The 24,926-nt window shown below is 34.4% G+C and overlaps 1 protein-coding gene across 1 annotated transcript in view; it reads right to left on the bottom strand.

Annotated features, from left to right (window-relative positions):
• LOC114338609 (phospholipid-transporting ATPase ABCA3-like) overlaps positions 1–24,926 on the bottom strand; it is a 351,819-nt gene that overhangs the window by 265,315 nt on the left and 61,578 nt on the right. The window contains exon 5 of the mRNA XM_050645554.1: positions 7,751–7,937. Coding sequence (XP_050501511.1) covers positions 7,751–7,937 — 187 coding nt within the window. The remainder of the gene's footprint in view (positions 1–7,750; positions 7,938–24,926) is intronic.

The raw sequence follows: 24,926 nt of genomic DNA, 5'->3' as shown, positions 1-24,926 counted from the left end.
CTAGCATCGACAATAGAGAGTTACGCTGAAAAAAAGTTGGCTCTTTTTTTGGTAAAAAAAGTCGTGAAACTCTCCCTCTATGAATTTTAATTTTCTTCAATATTTTTATTACTGAATAAAGAATTGAATAACTTTTCAAATGAGATAGCACACGACCCCTATTCCCTATTAAAAATAAGGGATGGGGGAAGTGGAAGGGAGGGGGTTGATATATGTGCCGTAAGGATGTGTCCGCCTTAGATCAAAAATCGACCTGTTTCGTCATTTCCTTAAAATCGAGTAAGTCCTGACAATTATCGAGGTGGACTGTTTTCATTGGCCCACCCTCTATATATTTTTGGACTTATTAATACAGAAAAAACAGAGTGTGTGCACTTTGTACGCACGTAAGGAGTTATACTTCTATTTTTATGATTTCAACAAAACAAATATATTTTAATCATTTTAATTGTATTTTTATTTAAATAATAAACTAATTGAGGCACTCAGAGCAACAGTGACCTAACCCCCAAAAACGAAGTTTTGAGATAAATGCAATCTTTGCGTGCGTATTTTCATTATGCTTATGGAATGGCGCTACAAATTCTGTAGCGCCATTTAGCCAAATATAGAGGTAGATTGTGTAGACCCTTGTTAATCTGAAGATTTAATGTTGCTGCTTTTATTGATATATTAATCTAAAAATGCTCACTTTATGGCTCAGGCTACTGTTGCTCGAAGCGCCTCAATTTTAATACTTAAAATAATACCAAAAATTAAAAATAACGTTAATGCGTTATTTTTTATGAACTGAAGCGTCGTTCCCGAAATTGCTCTTCTCGTGAGGAATCGTATAAACTAAAAAACATCGATTTTCGACAAAAAATTTATAACATAAATTTTTCATGAGCTATCCGCTATAGCCTTTGAATTTCGTGAATTTTAAAATCATTATAAATGGTAAATTCTCGATAAATAATATTAATTCGTCATTTTTTGACGAACTTTTCCTTTAAGGAATCGTAGAAAATCTGAAAAACGTCAGATTTTCTACACAATAGAAGTGTAACTTCTAACGTGCGTACAAAGTACACACACATTCTTTTTTTTTAAGTCAGTACTTTTCGAGTTTTTTGCGATTGAAAATATTTATGTTTTGACCAAAATAGTTATTTTCCTAACAAGTGCAGAAAGTCATTCTTTTCCGCACGCGACTGCAGTTTGCCGAACGACGCGAAGCGGGAGTTCGGCAAGCAGTCGAGTGCGGAAAAGAGACTTTCTGCAAGAGTTAGGAACAATATTTTTTAGAGTCTTTAAAAAATTACCAAATCTTAATCAATTAATTTAATTAATATGAAAATACATACACAAATTAATTCTTTGACAAGGTTGTCAACCAAACTTTCAATATAATTAGTTAGCATGACGACGATCTTGGTTCCCATGACGATGATTCAAAACGACTGTTATTGTCTACCGATTTGACTTTCGAATATTATGTCAAAATAATTTTATTTCATCGAATTGTCGCGTTAATTTCATTAAAACAGGAGCATAATAAGATATATTTGAAATAAATTAGTAAATAATATCTAAATATTAGTTTATTGCATGTATTATAATTACTTTAAGGCCATATTAACATATCTAAATTAACACGCGTGCGGAAAAGTAAAAACCGCGTGTGTAAAAGTAACACGCGTGCGGAAAAGTAACACGCGTGCGGAAAAGTAACACGCGTGCGGAAAAGTGAAACTTTCTAAACTAAAATGCGTGCGCGAAAGTAGACATTTTTGCACGCTCGTAGAAAAAACACGTTTCCAGACGGTGTTTCGCAAATAACGCAAAATGTCCAAAATGTTTTGCAAATAACGTCATTTTATCAAAACAAAATATTCTTTAGTGCAGCCGATATGTCAAACAATTATTGTGCATTTAATGATAGAAGCATATAATTTGGACCACATATACTACACATATAAAGGTTCAAATTTGGATACGAGACCATCTCAGATTTTGCCTTTTACAAAAATGGCGACTACACATATTTGACTAATAGTACGATAACTTTTGAACAAGACGTCCGATTTTAACCAAATTTGGTATATAGGCTCTTTTTGTGATGTATAATATCGAGATCTTGAACCGGAAGAATCGGTTTACCAAAAGTTGTGTTTTTCCTGGTTTTTATGTAAAAATATGTTTTTTTTTTCAACCCTTTCACCCTGTATATATTATTTCTTCAAAAAGTTAATACCGCCATTGAAAAGAGCGTAAAAATATTTTTTAAGAAATATTTTGAACTTTTTAGTTATGTTAATTACCATTTAATAAATGCATAACGTATCTTCACATGTACCTATGTATGTGCGGCAGACTCGTGCAAATATTATAAGAATTATTGTGCATTTTGTGTTAGAAACATATAATTTGGAACACATATACTATACATAAAAAGGTTCAAATTTAGATGTAAGGCAATCTAAAATTTTGCCTTTTAAAAAAATGGCGGGAATTCAAAAAGGCAGCTATACATATGTGGCTAATAGCACGATAACTATTGAACGAAAAGTCCGATTTCAGCCAAATTTGACATCAACCTTCTTATTTTGATGAGTAAGATTGAGGTCTTAGGCCGAACGAATCGGTTTACCAGAAGTTGTGTTTTTACTGTTTTTTTTTTTGTAAGAATATATTGTTTTTTTTTTCATTCTTTCACCCTGTATATATTAATTTTTCAAAAAGGTAATACTGCCATCGACAAGACAGTAAAAATATTTTTTAGGAAATATTTTGAACTTTTTAGTTATATTAATTACCATTTAATAAATGCATATCGTATCTTCACATGTACCTATGTGCAGCAGATTCATTTTGAATGCCCGCCATTTTTGTAAAAGAAAAATCTGAGATGGCCTCATATTTAAATTTGAATCTTTGTATGTGTAGTGTGTGTGGTCCAAATTATATGCTGCTACCATTAAATTCACAATAATTCTTATATTATTTGCACGAATCTGCCGCACATAGGTTCATAGGTACATGTGAAGATACGTTATGCATTTATTAATTGGTAATTAACATAACTAAAAAGTTCAAAATATTTCCTAAAAATATTTTTACGCTCTTTTCAACGCCAATATTACCCTTTTGAAAAATTAATATATACAGGGTGAAAGAATTGAAAAAATAAACAACATATTTTTCATAAAAAAAATCAGGAAAAACACTTCTTTTGGTACACCGATTCTTCCGGTTTAAGACCTCGATATGTTACGTCAAAAAAGAACCTGTATACCAAATTTGGTTGAAATTGGGCTTTTCGTTCAAAAGTTATCAAACTGTTAGTCACATATGTATAGTCGCCATTTTGAATGCCCGCCATTTTTGTAAAAGGCAAAATCTGAGAGGTCCTATCTAAATTTGAACCTTTGTATGTGTAGCATATGTGGTCCAAATTATATGCTTCTACCGTTAAATCCACAATAATTCTTATAATATTGGCACGAATCTGCCGCACATAGCTACATGTGAAGATAAGTTATGGATTTATTAAAAAATGGTAATTAACATAACTAAACAGTTCAAAATATTTCCTAAAAAATTTTTTACGATCTTTTCAATGCTGGTATTACCTTTTTGAAAAATTAATATATACAGGGTGAAAGAACTGAAAAAAAAAACAACATAGTTTTACATAAAAAATCAGGAAAAAAACAACTTCTGATTCTTCCGTTTCAAGAGCTCAATCTTTTACACCAAAAAGGAACCCATGTACCAAATTTGGTTGAAGTCGAACTTTTCGTTCAAAATTTATCGTGCTATTAGTCACATATGTATCGTCGCCATTTTTCCAAAATATTTAGAAACATTTTTTTACTACAAATTTTTTTTTTCAGAAATAAGCATTTCGAACCGGTCAAACTTACAGATCGTATAAACAATAATAAATGTGGTGAGACCGCTCCCGTCTGAAAAAATTTCTGATTCGGTTTAATTGTTGATTATTATTCAAAAATGTCCCCTTTAGGTAAATCTAAAGGGTGCCGGACGGAATCTTTGGGCAGAAATTTTTAAACAATTTTTTAAACAAATACCCTTTTTTGACTCGAAAACTATCAATTTTCGAGAAATATCACAAGATACGTTTCTTGTTTAGAATGACCCAAAAAAACCTAAAAAATATTTGTCGGGTCAAAAAGGATGATCTTGGGCTCTTTTGGGCAGAAATTGTTTGAACAATTCTGCCCAAAAATTCCGCCCGGCGCCCTTTAGATTTCTTTAAAGGGGGCATTTTTGAATAGGAATCTACAAAGAAACCGAATCAGAATTTTTTTCAGGCGGGAGCGGTGTCACCACATGGACTAAATGGTAAAGCGGTAACGATTAATTTTATTTAGGGTTCTAAATAGGGAGAGATTTTCATGATTTTTTTACCAAAAAAAGGAGCCAACTTTATTTTGAGCGTAATTTGCTTAGTTGTGATGCTAGAAACTTTTATAAAAAATAAAAATAAAGCTTTTTTTAAACACTTTAAAATATGTTAATAAGTTTTGTTTGAATATTTGACGTTGAAATGGTCAATGTGGTATTTTTGACGAATTCTTCTTCTTCAGATGCAAATCCACTAATAGATGTTCGCGATCACATTTTACATAGAGTTTGGAAGTACCTAAACCCACTTAGGTAATTCGTAAATATTTAGGTGTCATTGGTGAAATCGGGCATAACTCTCTGTTTCTTGCAATGTGTATCAGAGATTGTATGTCGTTAATCCCTGTCCATTGCCTTGTGTTTCGGAGCCAGGACATTCTTGAATCCTATTCCTCTCTTGCCTTAAATTTTACCCTGGATTATAAGTTGAAGGAACTGGTATTTTTCGTTTCGCATGATGTGACCCAAATACGCCGTTTTACTTTTCTTGGTGTTTTCGAAAAGTTGGCGCTCTTGGTTGATTCTTTTAATGACATCTACATTTGTGATTTTCGCCGTCCATGGTATCTTTAGGATACGGCGATAAAGCCACATTTCAAAGGCTCTAATCTGTTTATATCTCTCGTTTTGAGTATCCAGCCCTCTATGCCATATAGCAGCACCGACCACACGTAGAATTTATTAAACCTTAGCCTCAGTGTAGGATCGAACTCTGAACAGGTCAGTACCTTCCTGAATTTTACGAAAGATTGTTGAGCTTGCTCAATGCGACATTTTACTTCCCTGCCCGATGCCCAGTCTTCAAAAAGCCACGTTCCCAGGTATTTAAATTTGCTCACTCTTTTTGACGAATTAGAAGTTTGGCCAATTAGAACGTATTTTTTATAAGCTATAACTTTACTTTTACTAGGTCTGTAGACTTCGTTAATACTAGTCCAGGAACCGAAGCTTTTTACCTCGCAATTTTTACAGAATGGATCGATTTGCTAGAAAATTTAAGAATGAGTACTGGATAGTCCAAGGATAAAAATCTATATGACGCCGAAAGGCGCTTTTACCATGGGGGTGGTTGCCACCCCATGTTGGGGGTGGAAATTTTTTATTATATTTTAACCGCAAAAGTTGATAAAAATGTTCATTTTAAGCAAAAAATGTTCTATAAATTTTTTTGATAAAATTAATATTTTTCGATTTATGCTACTGAAAATGTTAGTTTTATATCGAAAAATCAATGTTTTTCGATATTATACTCATTTACGATTCACTCAATTTTGCCGTAGAAAATTTTTTTTCAAACCAAGTTCTTGGGAATTAAATAACCTACAATTTCATATTTAAACATTTTTTCGTATCTCTGATGGTAATCTTTCTCTTCTGAAGAAAATGGCATTTTTTACCAAACTACAAAAATTCTCTATTCACTTTTAACTCCAGTTTTTTAAAAACTAATCATTCTAAGCCAGTCAAACTTCTAGAACCTATTACTAATACATAAATAAAGAAGTATGAATAAGGCCAATGACTAAAAATACCGTTAACTTACATTACTAAGCTTCAAATTGGATTTCTCTTTTTTTTTTTTCAAAGAAATATATTGATTTTTTAACCGTAACTTTTTATTTTTTGTCCTAGAAAGTTTGGTAGAAAAGAATTTTGTAGGTTTCTGTAAGATCTGTAAGGCTATTAATATTAAATCCTTTTAAAATCCTCAGTCGCAAAAAGAGGTGACTGTAAAAGGGTTGGTATAGGTGGTTTTTGCATGTTATTACAAGTTTTAATTGTCAATAGCTCACTCAGTTTTTGTCATAGAAAAAATTTTTGCTAACCCCGTTATTGGAAATTAAATAAGCGACAATTTTAGATTTACATATTTTTTTGTCTCTCAGATGCTAATCTTTCAATTCTGAACAAAAGGACATTTTTTACCAAACTACAAAAAATCGTTATTCGCTTTTAACTCCATTTTTTTTAATATTCATTCTAAGCCGGTCAAACCTCTAGAACCTATTAACAATACATAAATATATAAAACCAGATAAGGGCAATGACTAATTTTAATCAGGGTGGTAATTACGGGGAAGTTGCCGATCACTTTTTCGCTGAAAAAAATAGGGACTGACATTCTTTTCATAATAATTAACTTAATTTTTGAGCTAGAGACTTTGTTTTATTTCTGTAGATAGATATTTTTAAATACTTTAAATTAGTTTGAAAAAGTTATCCTCGAAAAATGCACAGTTTTCCCGTCTTTTAAATTTGAAAATACAATATTTAGCATTTGACGAAGAAGAGCTGACATATAATAAACTATAGCTCGATTACTATTGGTCGTAAAGCAAATTAAAAAAAACTGTTTTGTTTATTTTTTCAAAAGGTACATTTATGTTAAGCCAAGTTGTTTTGATAAAACGAAAATTTTTTGAGTTATTAGCAAAAAACTGATTAAAAACATTGATTTCTTCGATATAAAACTAACACTTTCGATAGCGAATAAATCGAAAACTATTAATTTTATCAAAAAATGTATAGAACGTTTTTTGCTTAGAATGAATGTTTTTACCAACTTTTGCGGTCAAAATAAAATAAAAAATTTCCACCCACCGAGATGGGGTGGCAACCACCCCCATGGTAAAGGCGCCTTTCGGCCTCATATAGATTTTGATCCTTGGACTATCCACTACTTATTCTCAAATTTTCAAGCAAATCGATCTATTCTGTAAAAATTGCGAGGTTTTGTCCTATTTTAAGCTTCATTACTTGGACTATACACCATTTTTTTCGATCTTTTATGAGCTACATTTCTGATAAAACATTTTTCGATAAAACACTTACTTTTTGAGTTATTTGCGAAAAACCGCCTCATATCCTGTTTTTTTTTTTTTTTGTTAAAAAATACACATTTTCACTCGCAAATAACTCGAAAAGCATTAACTCAGTTAAAATACTCTATAGAACGAAAGTTGCTTAGAATTAGTCAGTTTATCCATTTCGGGACTCATCTTTAACGTATGTTTTTCACCCCCTAGAAGGGGTGACTTTCACCCTCTAAGTAAAAACAACCAACGACACAAGTTCAACTTTGAACTGGAGGGTAAGTAGAACCTAAAACCAAATTTTCACGCAATTCGGAGTTGACTCTGAAAATTACACTCCAAAGCGGTCATTTACTGGGCTACAATAACTTTTGAGAGAAATAGGCCTCATAGATGATTAGGATGTAATACCATACCTGAGTAAACAAGGTATTGTAACTATAATAGTACCTAATCAATATTGTAAAAGCTAAAACGTAGATAGTAAAATAGTTCTATATCAAAGGAAGACAGAAAAAACTCACGCGTAATTTGGTATAATCTATTAAAGTTTGAAGAGCCAAAAATCCAGAGAAGTAGTATGTATTACTTTCGCAAGTACTTCCGTCTTCCAGTTTTGAATTTTCTTTTGGTTCACCTCTACAGCTCTTTAGTGACAGGATATCGGATGAAGGAGTATCAACATACTTGGGATTTGTACGAATCTCGTATCTACAATAAGGTGATGATAGTAATCTAATATTTTACTAAAAATTTTTAATTTAAATATTTAACTAAAATGAGAAAAACAACTTAAAATAATCTGCTACGCAGACGATGCAATACTAATCTCTCAAATACTCGGGGCTAATTGACAAAATACAAGGAAAAGTTATTTACCAGCAATTTTATTGCTGGAATCGAATCTTATGATTCTATATATCGAGGGGTTCGAGCGAAAACCCGATAACTAAAAATAACATTGTTTCGAGATAATCGCGATCAAAGATTTTAGGAAGTTTGAAGAAGTTTTCAAATCGTCACAGAAAGTTTAATGACGATTTGATTGAACTTCCTATGACGATTTGAAATCTTCTTCAAACTTTCTAAAATCTTTAATCGCGATTATTTCGAAACAATGTAGTTTTTAAATCAAAATTTTCTATTTAAATGTAATTTTTAGTTATCGGGTTTTCGCTCGAACCCCTCGTTATTATTAATAATATAGGCATGCAAAGAACGCAGAGAGTATGTAACACCCAAATCAAAATTCACCGTAATTAAATTCTGCATAGAGACATGTTTTTTCCTATTTACTTCGACGAAAACTTTTCTCGGAAAATAAATAGGCATTTATTATAGAATTATTTTTCTGCTTAAATTTATTCTGCTTAAATAGACAGTTTGGTTTCGTTTCGATTCAGAGGTGTTCATGTGGCCCCACTGAAGAGGTCTGGGGAGGCCGAAACGTACGTATGGGGATGGTGGATCATCTCTGAACCAAAATGAAACATAAGCTGTTTTTAATGTAGTTTAGATATTCGTGATCAGCGACCCAAAAAGTCCCGTAGTAGGGGAGCGAAATTAGAACGTAAATATGCATTGTTTCGGAAAAACTCAAACAAGCTTATATTTTTCTAAAACTTTTTTTGTTAGTTTATATACATGTTAAAGTAAAAAGTTCTACTCGCAGATTTGGCCGCTAATTGTTTATTAATTGTTTAAACAATAACAATTGTTTTTTATAAATATTTTTAGAAATATCGTTAATTCATCATTTTACTTTGATTAAGGGCCGGTTGTTCGAACGCTAATCAACAATGATCATTATCAAATAATTAATTACTGTCAATGTCAACTTTGTTTGGGTTGTCAAAACATAATTAATTACAATTCTGAGACTATAATCAATTAATATAACAATAATTATTAACATAATTAATAATAAATCTCATAATTGTAATTAATTATGTTTTTAGCAACCCAAACAAAGTTGACATTGACAGTTTTGGTGACAGTAATTAAATATTTAATAATGATCATTGTTGATTAGCGTTCGAACAACCGGCCCTAAATATGTTTCTATTTTGTTTTTGATTATGCTGAATCCGAATATGGCATTGCAATTTGAAAATTCTTATACAGAAGCTCTTATACAGTATGTCTGCATAGCTAGGAAACACTATGGAAAATCTTTTTATTATCAATTTTACGAAAAAATGTTATTCTTCATAAAATGCTCTGGATAGTCAAAAATATAAAACTCAACCATCAGATATCAAGTTTTATCAATTTTATACGAGTTATGTCAAAAATATGAATTTCGTTAGAGAGTAAAGTACTTTTATATTCCAGAATATCAAAAAATGATATTATGAAAAGTTGTTTGAAATTAAAAACTATGTTTAAATATACAATTACATCATTTTAATCGAAAAAAAAAATTTCAATTTTTCTCAAATTACGAATACTTATCACCATTTTATTACTATATGATTATTACTTTTACGAAAAAAAGTTATTCTTCATAAAATGCTCTCCCTGGTCTAAAATCTGAGATACAACCATCAGATATCAAACTTCTTTAATTTTATACGAGGTATGCAAAAAATATGAATTTTTCGTAAGTGTTAAGTGCCTTCATTATTCACAATATTTTAATTAGAAGGATGTAATTGAACACTATAAAAAAATTTTAATTCCAAACAACTTTTCTTAATAACAATTTTCGATATTGTGAAATGTAAAGGTACTTTACTCTTGAGTGAAATTCATATTTTTTGACATACCTCGTATAAAATTAATTGAATTAGATATTTGATGATTGCTTCTTAGATTATATACGATCAGAGTATTTTATATAGAATAACTTTTTTTCGTAAAATTGATAATAAAAAAGTTATCAATAGGTTCCAAGCTACGCAGACATACTGTATAAGAGCTAAAAAAAATTTTTTTGCTGAACATTTATTATTGTTGAAGCTTATTATTAAATGTATTTTAGGTAAGTTTTACAGAAAAAAGTTTTGATCACTTTGTATAAACATTTTTTAGCTGGTAATTTTCGGTTTTTGTATGACATTTTTGTTATCTTTCTTAATTTTCTCAAAAAGAAATAGTTTATTTCATTTCTAAAGTAAAATAATTTAGTGCATTTTAAATAATACATCCTAAACTTTAAAAAATCACGTATAAAATTGTAATAGATCTCTTCAAACTTGAGTAATACTGTCTTAAAATGGTGGTAATTGTATAAAGCTACAAAGATCGCAAAAATTACATTTTTTGAGACGTCATATCATTTGAATTAAATTTTTGAAATTTGTTTTGAATGTAACATCATTTAGTAAGATGCTTAAAAGGTAAGATGTACAAAATTGAGAGTTTTATAAGAAAAATTGTATTAGTTACACATTTTTAAATCATTTTTAAACAAAATTCATGTAAGGCTCACTTTCCGCCCACACCGTACTTATGCCCATACATTTTATGTCTTTCTATTATAAACATAAGATAGCTTAATTATTCTTCTTTCATGTTCAATTTGTAAAATTTCATTTGATCCATTAGTTAAAGAATTACATTACAATAACTCTAACGTGCACTTCGCCGAACGCTAGTTTACAGTGCGCCAATGTTTGTGAAAAGGGTGACTAGCGTTATAAATAGAAAATTATAGAAGATACAGATTTAATTTTAGAAAATTCTTTATATAAGGTTTTTTTGTAAAATTTTCTGAATTTTTTAATGGTCAAGTCAGTTTTTTCTAAAATTTATATTTTCTGAGTTATTTAAAAAAGCATCTAATTTCGCAGTTCATTTGTTTAATAAAAAATTGAGCACCCACTTCTTGAGTGGAAATTTTTGATATGTTGTTTATTAAACGTTTCTTAATGAAATTACAAAAAGTTCTATCTTGTTTGATTTTTTCCGAAGTGAAAATCTATATGCACTCCCCTATAGTAATCTTATGGTGGCTCCTAACTTCTGAGCCACCTTAGATAATTAAGGGTTGGTTACCCCCCGACCATAAGGGTTGATGTAGTAAATAACTCTCACAGTTAATACATTTATTTATACGTTGGAGTATTTAACGGTAAGTAGCTGGTGGTATAATATTTGATTAATGCGATGTTACCCGCTGGAATCTCAACTACCACTTGAATAATCTTTTCTCCGTGAAAGTATAATTAAAAGTCGATTGTCGTGTTCATTGTTTTTGTATAACCAAAAGTGAGAGTGATATCAAAACTGCTGAATGGACTAGATTATAAATAACATATACTAATTATTATTGCAACTTGACCTTGTATCAAAACCGCATGCATTGATGTGGTAATTTAGGTCAATCGTATTTATTAAAAACAAACATATTTGTTTTTACCACGGGCATTTAATTATTAAAGAATTTGTCTTAATAAGATGTTTACTGAGATGCAGTGTATCCCAATACATCTTCCTTTCCTTCCGAAAATTTTCTGACTACGAAAAAGGAAGAAAATTTTTCTAATAGTACCACCAATTGCTTACTGCATTTTACTAAGTACAATATATACATTTTTTTCCTATAAATAATAATTAAATACAAAAAATAAAAGTGAAAATGTTCGTTATCAACATTGTTCCCGTTCCACTTGTCACTCACGGTGTTCTCGGATTGTAAGTATATAATCTATTCTTATGTATTTCCCTGATTTTATTGTTTTCCAATCTGATCTTACAATTAACATTATTTACCTCTGTTATTGTGAAGGGGCCTACATAAAGACTATCAAACTTACCATTCTCTTCCCTTTTTACCAGGACTAGGTCTCCTATTTTAAAGTGTTCTGGTGTTGCTTTGCGCTTGTTATTTTCTTGTCGCTCTTTTTTGTGTTTTAGTAAGAAGGTTCTAGCTCTCTCGTGTGCGCTTTGTAGTTTGTAGCGTAACTCATTGTAGTAAGCATCTATATTGTAACATGGTTGAGTCTCCTGTGTAAGGTCTTCTGGTAGGTTAACCTTCCTGCGATATAACAGTTTAAACGGTGTGTAACCATGATACGCGTTAGGGGTTGTATTGTAGCAGTATGTGAACATCCTGCAACACACATCCCAATTTTCTCTGTTTTCGTCTATGAATGCTCTTACGTACTCGTTTAATGTTCTGTGTAGTTTTTCGCAACTTCCAATGGACTGTGGATGGTATGCCGTTGAGAAGTTGTGCTGTATTTTTAGTAGCTTTGTTAGTTCCTGCATTACTTCATTTTTATATTCTGTGCCTTGGTCTGTTCTTATTTGCTTCATGAGTTCGTATGTTGGTATGAAATGATAAAAAATTCCTCGGGCTACTGTCTCTGCTTCTTTATTGCACACGGGTATACTGACCGCGTATTTCGTAAGCTCACATAACATAGTTATACAGTATCTATTACCTTCGTTATTTTTAGTGAATGGACCTATCGTATCTATGTATACTATGTCCCATGGTTTGGAAGAAGTGTCCGATATCACGAATTCCTCGACATGTGTTCTTTTTGGTTTGTTAATTTGACATTTATGACATTGTTTAACGTATTTTCTTACGTCTTTTTCCAAATTTTTCCATATAAATCTTGCTTTTAGCTTCTTTATGAGTCTGTTATTTCCTACGTGTCCTCCAAACATCGGATGATTATGATATTCTTCTATTAACCTGTGTTTTTCTTTGTTATATTCTATTGTTTCTGGTACTTCACATATTATTGTTTAATAAATTCCTCAATTGTGCACACTTTAAAAATAATATCGTTTACGTATATTTTTACTTTACGTACTGCATTCTCTACCGGCAGCTTATCAAGCTGTGCCAACATTTGGTTTAAATCAAAATGATTTAACTACTTCGTCTCGTCAAAATGATTGAATCCTGTGGCTATGCTCTTGCTGCACTTTATTTTGTTTTTGACCCTAATGCTCAGTCTTGGTGAGATTAGTTCTGCTCCAAAAGACAAAATTGGTAGTCTATGCGCCTCTAAATTATTTAGTACCTTTCTTACTGTTTGTTTGGGGGCTTTTGGCTGTAGTGCGAGTTCACTTTCTGCCTTCGTTTGCCTTGCTTCCTTCTTCTTTTCTCTTGCTTGAGCTCGTGTTATAGCTAATATATGGGTATTGTCTATGTATAGGTTCTTTAGTTGATGTAATGTTATTCTTGAAAGGCTGTCTGCGTAGTTATTTTTCCCTGTTATATACTCTATTTCGAAATCGTATTCCTCTAAATCTAATCTGATTCTTGTAAGTTTCGAAGTTGGTTCTTTCATTGCGAATAAATGTGTTAGTGGTTTATGATCGGTTTTGACTAAAAATGTTGGTGCTCCATATAAATAACATTTGAAATGATTAATTCTTCAATGAATCGCTAGTAATTCCTTAAAGATTATAGGTTTATTACATTCTCCTTTATTGAAACTTCTTGATGCGTATGCTATTGGTAGGTCTATTCCGTTATAATCTTGACTTAAAATTGCTTAACAACTCTCGTTGGATGCGTCTGTTGTTAGGATGAATTGTTTATTGAAATCTGGATATTTTAGGATCGGTGGCTTCATCAGAGATGATTTAAGCTTATTGAATGCTTTTTCACATTCTTCTGACAAAAAAATTCTACTCCTTTTCTTGATAATCTGTTGAGTGGTCTACATATTTCAGCAAAATTTTGAATAAAACGTCTATAATAGTTACAAAATGCTACGAATCTTTTTGTTTCTTCCGCTGTCTTAGGTGTCGGGTATTGTTCAATCGTTGCATATTTCGCTTTGTCTGGTGATACTCCTTCCTGAGAAAGATCATGTCCTAAATATGTTACTTCTCTTCTAAAAAATTGACATTTTCCTGGTAAAGTTTCAAATTGAATTTTCGAAATGTCTCGGTGATGTCTTTTTTAGGTTGTCTAGGTGATGTTTTTCGGATATTCCTATTACTACTATATCGTCCATGTAAAGAAATGCTTTGTCTGGTGTTAATACCGAAAATGAATTGTTTATTGAAATCTGGATATTTTAGGATCGGTGGCTTAGCTATTGACATCATCCTTGAAAAGCTATTTGGGCTTACATTTAATCCAAGAGGTAATCTGGTAAATTGAAATGCTCCACTTTCTGTGCTAAACGATGTGTATTTTCTCGATGATTTTTCTAATGGTATCTGGTGAAAATCTGACATTTAGTCTATAGCTGAAAACCATTTTGCTCTTCCTAGTTGATCTAGTATCGAGTCTATCCTTGGTAAAGGAAATTTGTCTGTGACTATTTTCTTGTTCAGTTGTCTAAAATCTATGCATAATCTCCATGCTTTATTTCCATCTATCGCCTTTTTCGGTACCAGCACTACTGGGCTGTTGTATTCTGATGTAGACGGTTCTATTATTCCTTGGTCTCTCAGTTTTTGTACTTGTCGGTTTAATTCCTCTGTTTGTGCATGAGGTGTCCTATAGTTTTTAATGTATACCGGAGTTTGGTCTTTAACTCTCAGTTTCTGCTCGTAGAAGTTGTTACATGTTAGCATGTCATGCCTTAGGGCGAATATATCTGAATAATCTTCACATAAAGATACTAACTTATCGCGTATGTATTCTGGAATGTCTAACTTCAATGATTCCCGTAATTTCTTTTTCCTATCCTTGCTGTCGTTGATCAGTCTATATATGTTGAATAATTTAATGTCTAATGTTTTGATTGCGTTTGTCTCTACTTTTACTGTTTCGTAGGTTGTGTTCAAAATTTTGATGTACGGATTATTACTTGAAATAATTGCTCTCGCTATGAATATTCCTGGTTGTATTTCCTGTTGTTCCACTATTCAGTCATTCTTCAGCGTTTGAAAAATTTTTACGACTCTGTAAATTTCACATCTAGGCGGTATTACTATCGTGTCATTATCTATATTATCCAAAATGTTTGTACTGATGTAACAATCGTTGTCCTCTTTAATGTGCATTTTAAGGTTAGCGTAGTCTAGTATGCACTGAAAGTTTGAAATAAAGTCTCTCCCAATGATTCCGTCGGTTGGAATAGGAAAGCTATGTTCCACTAACTGAAAGATATGCTCAAATCGAGATCCTTTTACTTCTAGCGTTGTTTCAACACAAAGTCACAAATGTGGATGTCCTTAAAAGAATCAACCAAGAACGTCAGCTTTTCGAAAACATCAAGAAAAGAAAAACGGCGTATTTGGGTCACATCATGCGAAACGAAAAATACCAGTTCCTTCAACTTATAATCCAGGGTAAAATTGAAGGCAAGAGAGGAATAGGACGCAAGAAAATGTCCTGGCTCCGAAACATAAGGCAATGGACAGGGATTACCGACATACAATCACTGATCCACATTGCAAGAAACAGAGAGTTAATGGAAAATGTGATCGCCAGCATCCATTAGTGGATTTGCATTTGAAGAAGAAGAGTTGTTTCAACTTCTCCCATTGTTTGTAATTCTCCTTTAGTTGCTCCTTTTATTTTCGCTTTTGTGTTTGGTTTCACATGTTCCTTCATAAAATCTTGTGAACATTTCAGTATTAAAATATCAGCTCCTGTGTCTATGATAAAGGTATTTGTGTTTTCTAGGATTCCTGTTTTCATTCATACAAAATTCAACTTCTGACTGTGTACTTTCCTTGTTTCGTTCATTCAAAACCCCAACTGCTGGTTTTCTGGTTCCTCTTGGCTGTCTTCTAACTCAAGTAGCCTTACGTTTCTGTTACGTCCTCCTCTCTGGTTCCCTCTGTATGTTTGGTTGTTAAATTGTCTATATCCTCTGTTCGAATAATTACGTTGGTTTTCTGTTGCTTCTCCTTCGTTCCGTTGTCCGAAGTTATTTCTTCTTCCTCTATCGTATTTGTTATGGTATCCTCTTCGGTATTGCTGCTGTCCTCTCCTATTGTCATAGTTCGTCCTATAATTGAATACTCTTCCCTGTGTGTTCTCCTCTGTCGTATCAATCGATAGAAATTTGGATACTACTTCCTGCGGTGTTGTGAAATTACCTGCCTCCAGTACTAACTTAGCTCTATCCGTATTAACGTTTCGTTTCATTGTTGCTACGACTGTTTCCGTTGTGTCTTTTTTCGCTAGCTCCAATGGCATTCCTTCCTCTATGTATGCTACCTTCAACTGTTCCACGAATTCCTCTACTTCAGATGCGTACACTGCTGCATCTTTGTTTCCTTGCCTTTTCTTTGCTAACTTGTCTATTATCGTTTTCGGATTGTCGCCTCTTAAGTCCTTCTTCAGTGCCGCTGCTATAAGTGGGATCGTATCCTCGGTGGTTATCAGGTTTCTAGCCTTATTAGTCAATCTTGTTTTTATTAATGTTATCGCTGTTTCTTCATGTCCTTCTGCTATTTTTCCAAGTAACTCTAATGCGTCCAAAAATGATTGTAGTTTCCCTGCGCTTCCATCAAACTCGTTGGGCAATACCTTGCTTGCAATATTCAAAAATTCGTTGATTGTCAGAGCCATGTTTAATATTTTTATATCTTGTTTTATGTCGCTTTTTCCCTCTTTTATTTCCTCGTCAATTTTTCCTCTATCTCCTCGTCACTTTTTTCCTCTTCTACTTCTTCGTCGCTTTGTTCTTCCTCTATTTCCTTGCCGATTGGTTGGTGTATTGAACTTGGAACTACTGTTCTTAAGTTTACAGCTTGAAATGAGCGTATAACCTTGTCTTCCAAAAGAATCAGAGACACGAAAGCATAAATTCGATAGTCTTACGAGGTGTAGTAAATATATATGTATATAAAATATTATGTCAAAAATAGTAAAAATATAGTAAATTGCAATAAAAAAAATCATTATATCAATCAATATAAATCACCATAAAAATCAGTAGATAAATCAAACTAATGGATAAAAAGTCGGTACGATAAAAATATATGCTAGTAAATATATAAAAATCATATAAAATGTATCATTACGTTCTATAAATAACCATAATATTTGTAAAAAAAAATTCCTTATAATACCAATAAGGTAATTAAAACAGAATAGGTAGATAAAAATAGGTAAACCTTAAAAGATTATGTGCATCTTAAATTACGATTATATTATGCATCTTAAATTACGATTATATTACTTTATTATATGATTATATTATACGAATTAGGACTAATATCGTGGAAATAGCATAAGAACAGATAATATGGACTTACCACTTTTACACGTCTTTGTTCGTATCACCCAAAAGTCCTCGCTGCACGTTCCATAGCATTGTCCATTGTCCCACGATGTTCCATCTCCATACCAAGTTCCATTTTCCATACCATTGTCCATTTAGCTCCATGTCAGGCCGGATGTCTCCATCCTTTCTACATACCACACTGTATTCTAGGGTGGTCGAGGTGCCAGAACATTGACGTGTTTCTCCATACTTGTCCCGTTTACCAGTCTTGTGTTCTTCCCTGGTCTTGGATCGCCATATGGTGGCTCCTAACTTCTGAGCCACCTTAGATAATTAAGGGTTGGTTACCCCCCGACCATAAGGGTTGATGTAGTAAATAACTCTCACAGTTAATACATTTATTTATACGTTGGAGTATTTAACGGTAAGTAGCTGCTGGTATAATATTTGATTAATGCGATGTTACCCACTGGAATCTCAACTACCAATTGAATAATCTTTTCTCCGTGAAAGTATAATTAAAAGTCGATTGTCGTGTTTATTGTTTTTGTATAACCAAAAGTGAGAGTGATATCAAAACTGCTGAATGGACTAGATTATAAATAACATATACTAATTATTATTGCAACTTGACCTTGTATCAAAACCGCATGCATTGATGTGGTAATTTAGGTCAATCGTATTTATTAAAAACAAACATATTTGTTTTTACCACGGGCATTTAATTATTAAAGAATTTGTCTTAATAAGATGTTTACTGAGATGCAGTGTATCCCAATACAGTCTGTTTGGATCAATTTAGTGCCAAAATCCCTTGAAACTCCAGATGTGCCTTAGCAGTAACCCTGGACACCAGGTGCTCCGGGAGTCGGATCTGATGACGTATTCATTTTCAGCGATCTTAAAAACACCAAGTAACCAAATCTGACCCTTAATATATTGATTTGGACATGTTTATGCACTTTTAGTTATACACTGTAAACGCAATTATGCATTTCCACCCATTTTTCTATTGTAGACTTTTCCTGATGTCATCCCGAACACACTACAAAAAGTTGCAAGTCGATAAGTTCTGTATTTAAAATTAGATTTATTTTTTACTAAATCCCTGGTCTAGTTCTAACTAACTCTAGGCCCGGCGTAAATTGAACCTAAGTCAGACACAACCTGCGACGGCGAACTGCGTAGACAGTTCTGCGCATCGTACTATCAGTTCATTCGTTTGCAGGTCAAGCTTGGGAGCGTTTGTCATCGGAGTACAGTTTTCTTGGGTTGTGGGACGCGTGACTCACCTCCAGTAGTTTTACTTGTTTTTGTTTGCGAGGTGGACGTATCTGCAATGAATACCGATGGTACCTAAGTACAATTTATTATGATTAATAAAAATATTAGCATAGTAAACACCCCGAGTGAAAACTGCGTTGTCTTTGTCATTAAATTCTGATAACTTTTGGTAGACTAAATAAGCGGCTATACGAAATTAATAATCAAAGTTATGCCTTTACAAAAACACATTATTAGAAAATATTCATATTACTTAAAACCGTGATCGATAAAAATATCGTATTACCCTCAAATTCAACTTGTCAGCATATTACACTTTTTTATTACAAATAGTGTTATTTTTTATGACCGATCAGTAGCGGAGGAATTATGAATTATGACCTGCAGTAATTGTAAATTATTGCGATCCTGCAGTAATTGTACATGATTGTGATTCGAGCAGTAAATTTATGAATATGAGTTATGACCCAGCAGTAGGGGAGAGATTATTTTAAATATGTAGGTATTATGTGCAGAAATAAAATACTCAGTGTAAGATATCGTTTTATGCACCCACTTATGATCAAATTCGATGTTTTCGAAAGTCATACCGCTACGACTACTAGGGACGTATAAGATATTTTTAAAACGTTACTAGTTACAAGCACGTAAATACCGATTTTAAGTTGCCTACTCAATTCAGTACAAGGATCAGATACATCAGTATTTTGTAATCAGTATTTGTACTCAGTATCACTGAGAACCGGTATCAAAAGTAACCGTTACATGTCCGCACTGATTTTGCCCGTCTCTATTCGCCACGTCGATAGCCAACGGTTGGGTTGGCTTGTGTTCAATATGCGGCACGCTAAAAAAATAAATGCACGGGTCACCCGTTTCGCCGGCGCAGGTTGTGTCTGGCTTAGGTTCAATTTGCGCTGGGCCTTAATGTACGATTCCGACAACGACTGCAGACGACAGACGGCAATTCCAGACGGCAGTTATATTTGTCACCATGACAGACGTCATTACTTTGCACTATTAATTTCTATAATTATTCTCAACTGACGTTCTGCCGGACAGCAGTTGCAGTCAGATGTCGGAATCATATAAATAATAGTGCAAAGTAGTGAAGTCGTGTCACTCCGATAACTGATACAAATAGAAGAGTGTCATTTATTTAGTTCAAAATATGTTTTACTAGAAAACAGAAAACAATGTTTATTTGACAAATACCTAACAATTGTTTGACATTGCTTTTCGCTTAAATTCACTGTTTAAACTGCCAAGAGGCAGATGGGTATCAGCTTGAACATTTAATGCATTTAAGCGAAGAACAATGTTTATTACTGAAATAAACATTTTTTTCTAATTTCTGACAGGATTAAAATGTATTTTAAATTAAATAAATTAGATCAGTGTCAATTAATTTAATTCAAAATTTTTTATTTGGACACCCTGTATCAATAACTATGTTAATGTTTATATTATTCAATAGAGAACTGAATATCGTTTTAAATGAGCTAGTGCACGACCCATATTCTTATTTAAAAAATCATCGATTACGTCATCGCGCCCAGTTGAATGACGTCGCTAGTATAATACATATTTACAATGTAAAAAAATCAAAATTTAAAAATAAGAATCGACCTGTTTCCGGATTTTTCCTTAAAGTCGTCGACTTACGAAATAACGATTTTATTCCTTTTATTTGCACCATACTATACCGGGTGGTGAATCGTAAAACGGGCCATAGGAAACTCAATGTAAAATTCTAAACTGTTGAATTCCTGCTTCCCTAATTATTTTACATCAAAAGTCATGAGAGAATATTTGTAGAGGATTGAAATCTGTAATAAAATCAAAAGTTAAAACTGTTCTACGATTTAAACGCATTCCAAAATTTTGAAAAATATAATACCATTGTTTATATAGGGAGATAGTTGGTCAGCCCAATAGGTAAATATGTTTGATTCAAATTGAGACAGTCACCAGATGTCCCCACTCATAACACTCCAACTCGCATACATATTAAGAAAAATAAATATACATGGAAGAATAAATTTAGAAATTGAATTAATGATGTCATTCTTCTATACATTATATATATATATATATATATATATATATATATATATATATATATATATATATATATATATATATATATATATATATATATATATATATATATATATATATATATATATATATATATATATATATATATATATAGCGTGAAATCATCAATTCAATTTCTTAATATATTTTTCCATAGATAATATTTATTTTTCTTAATATGTATGCGACTTGGGGTGTTATGAATAGGATCGTGTCCAACTTGCTGTCTATGCATTTTGGATGTTTCTTAGTTACGGGTTACGTTGCGATCCTGACAAAAATTGAGGGGACATTTGGTGACTGTCTCAATCAGAATCAAACTAATTTTCCTATTGGGCTGACCATCTATCCCTATATAAACAATGATAATACAGTTGCCATAGTAGGTACAGTTGAGTCCGAGAATCTCTACCCGTGCGTCATCATTTAAAGCATACGAAATAAGTCGAATGATAAGTCGGTTTTTTAGTTAGTTAGTCCGGTGCCAGTCACCGGCTACAGCAGACGTGCAAGCGGAGTCGAGAGAAAGCCGATGGAGTGGGAGTGGCTTGATTGTTAAACTTTTTAGTTCAGCCGTGAATGTAAGCACGGCAGCAGTCGAGCGCTTCTTAATCTCTGAGGCGAGAAGCAGAGGCAAAGACTAATCTTCTGGATGTGGTGAACTTAGGAAATTTTATTTTTATTGAATTTTCTGAGACGCCACAGCTAGGGATTAGCTAGCAGAAAAATCAAAACGGGTTCGTCCTCGCGAGCTCGTTCGGGATTCCTGCAAGGTGTAGTTTTTTAGATACCTACATCGTGCAGCCCCGGCACATGGATCAGTAGGACGAGAACAGAAACCCTTACCCAGTTCTGTCTGGGTAAGTGATCACAGCCGCGATTGGTCCAGGGAAGCCGACCCTGAAACCGAGATGGCGTCGGGCCAGTCGGCTGCAAAAAAGGCTCATATAAATTAGGACATTTCGCCCCCGATGACTGATCGAGCTAGGTCTCGATCACCTCCCCCCTCTATGGCCACTCCGCCAAAGCATGCTGATTCACGAAAAGTGGACCGAAACCTATTTCAGGAACTTGCGAAGTTGCAGAGCGAGAAATCTGACGGTTACTCGACCATAGATGAACAGCGGCCAGAAAATAAGGGAAGAAGAGAGAAAGACAGGGAATTTAAATTCCCTAGGCGAAATAAAAAGAAGAAAGAAAAATCAAAGGAAAAAGGCAGCGACAAAAAGGACGAGGACAACCCGAAAGAGAAACCTGAGGCCATGGAAGAAGAAGTCCCTGACGAGGTGGACAGAGGAACAACAAAGAGGCCTAGAGTCATTAATACCGATGACAAGAGCGACGAAGATGACAGCGAAAGACCAAGAACTAGCAGCCCTCAAAAAGCTACTACAAGAGCTACATCAAGCTACCCTAAAAAGAGACGCACAGTACGAAGAAAGGCTGAGGGGAAAAGATGAAGAAAACGCCCGACTGAGGACCGAACTAGCGGAGCTAAAGGACGCGCTGGTAAAGTCACACAAGCAGGTGGTAGACCGATATACGACCGGTTCAACGATCTTATGGAAGCCCAGAGTACCCAGAAGCCAGTGACAACAAGAGCCAACAACAGGCAAAGCCCCCATCGAAACTGCCGAAGCCAAAACCGAAAAAGAAGACAACGACTGAAAGGTTACCGCAGAACCGAAAAAGAAGACAACGACTGAAAAGCCAAAAAAGAAAAAGAAGACTTCCCACCACTCCAATCTCTAAAGACGAGGCGACGACATGGGAACAAAAAGCAAAGGACGCCATGAGGGCTGCTTCACCCCCAAATGAATGAACTACTCACCCTGCCACGAGGACCAGCAGACCCGGTTCACGAACCAACGATCCAGTTCACCCCAGCGACAAACGCAGATGGAGATACGCTTGACTTGCAGCATCCCAATGGTACAGAGACAGAGGACATGGAAACGAACGAAGGCAACACCGTGTTGCCTGAACAATAGGCAACACCTCACCGAAAGCCGCCTGTAATCAAATTAGAGAGCGTAACCGAGACATGGGCTATCCTCACCATAGCACAACAACAAAAAGTTTACACGGTAAACAGGATATCTAGAAGTGGTAGAGAAACACTCATCCAGGCGAAAAGCCCGGAAGATTATCGAAAAATGGTGAGGATGGTAGAAGAGTATGCAAAGACATACAAAGATAAGAGGCTACAATGGATAGCCTTCACACTAGACGAGGACATAAAACCCAAAGTGGTTTTAAGAGGATTGCCCACGAATACCACCGAAAAGGCAATTTTAGAAACACCAGATAGTCTGTCACTCAGCAGTGAACATGACTACCAGAGCCGGCCCCAAAAGAAAACCCCCGATGTTCATCCTGGCTCTGGATCATGGGGATGTGGAGAAGGCTAAGCGTATCTCCAATCTGTGCCATATGAAGGTCGTGGTAGAGGATCTACGCAAAGCGACAGGACCAACGCAGTGTTTCAACTGCCAAGGTTACCACCATGCCCAGAACGCGTGACCCGAGGTGCATGAAATGCGGCGAAGATCACCCCACGAAGTTGCGCAAACGACCAAGAGAAATAAAGGCAACATATGCAAACTGCAAGGGAAGCCACCCCGCAAATTACAGAGGATGCCCTAGGTGCCCAACCTGGGGAAGACCACCACCACAGAGGCCTCAACAACAGACGAACAGACGACAGCAGGCAACCGGGGAATCCTATGCCCAACCCACGCAAGCCAAACAAACGCAAAACACCACAGCGATGCCCCAAGACGAAGACGACCTAGTCAGAATGGTAACCAACATAGTGACTAAGGTAGTCCAAGAAGTCATCCTAGGCATCAGGCAGACGCGGAACTAATGCAGGCAGACAGGGGATACTTGAGGATAGGCTCCTGGAATCCGGGCGGTATATCAACAAACCAAAACATCATGTACGAACTCGCCAACAGATACGAGATGGATATCGTAGCAATACACGAAACTAAGCTTACCAAAAACTTCAACCTAAAGTTTCCTGGGTACGATGTATATAGGAACGACCTCACAAGAAGATCAGGAAGAACGGCCATCCTAGTTAAGAAGGGAATTAAACACACAAGATTCACGACTCCACCACTGGTAAACATGGAAGCAACTACAACAGAAGTGAAAATGAGGCAAGGCGCAGTCAGAATAACATCAGCCTACGTAAGACCGCAAGACCCATTAATGGACGATGACCTAGATGCGTTCCTAAACATCGCCGAAACATCGATAATAATAGGGGACCTAAATGCGAGATCCCAAACTGGAACTATAGTGCTACGAACAGAAACGGACGACTACTAATCAACTACTTAGAGAATAACGAAGACACAGTGGCAATGGGCCCAAAATAACCAACCCATTTTCCAGGAAATGGACTTCCCACCCACATAAACATCGTTGTTGCTAAAAACCTAGGACTACAAGCAGAACTACTCACCCTAAACGAAGGACAAACAGACCACAACCCCATTCTACTAGAGCTAGGAACATGGGAAGAAACAAACCCGCCAAAGAGAGCAAAAAAAAAGTGGACAAATTACAAAAGATTAGTGAGTGAAGGAATAAATATAGTGCCAGTTATAAATAACCCACAACAAATAGAAGAAAAAGTCCTAGAGCTAGAAAACACCATCCAGGAAGCAATTAGAAACAGCACAACAGAACAAGAATTCGAGATCCACACGGGAAGGTTCAAAGACATACCATAAGAAGTACAAGACTTGATAAGGGAAAAAAACAGAGCGAAGCAAATAGCCAGAAGAACAAGAAACCGAGTAGACAAAACCTGGGCAAGCACATTAAACAGAGAGGTCAAAACGGCTCTTCGATAACACCGCAGCGAAAAATGGGATAACTACTTACAAGAGATGGAAGAACTAGACTCAAACATGAAAAAGGTTTGGAATCTCGACAAAATAATAAGAAGCGATAGAAAGCCCAACCCCCATTACATGGAGAAAACGGCAAGTTATATACCATAGAAGAAAGAGCAGAGGTGATAAAGTTGTTGCAGAATACACAAGTGTATGGCAAATAATTGCTCGTTCCATGTCAGCTGGTGACAGCGCGCATGACAATGTCAATCATAATCATCATGTCGTAAGGTTATATCATATTGTAGCAGTGTACAAATAAAATTCAGTTTTTAATTCAGCATATCAGTTTTTTACCA

The sequence above is a fragment of the Diabrotica virgifera genome, chromosome 3 (assembly GCF_917563875.1).
Source record: "Diabrotica virgifera virgifera chromosome 3, PGI_DIABVI_V3a".
In the NCBI taxonomy this organism is placed as follows: Eukaryota; Metazoa; Arthropoda; class Insecta; order Coleoptera; family Chrysomelidae; genus Diabrotica; species Diabrotica virgifera.
Note: the sequence above shows the minus strand (reverse complement) of the source record. Positions and strands in the feature narration are given on the sequence as shown.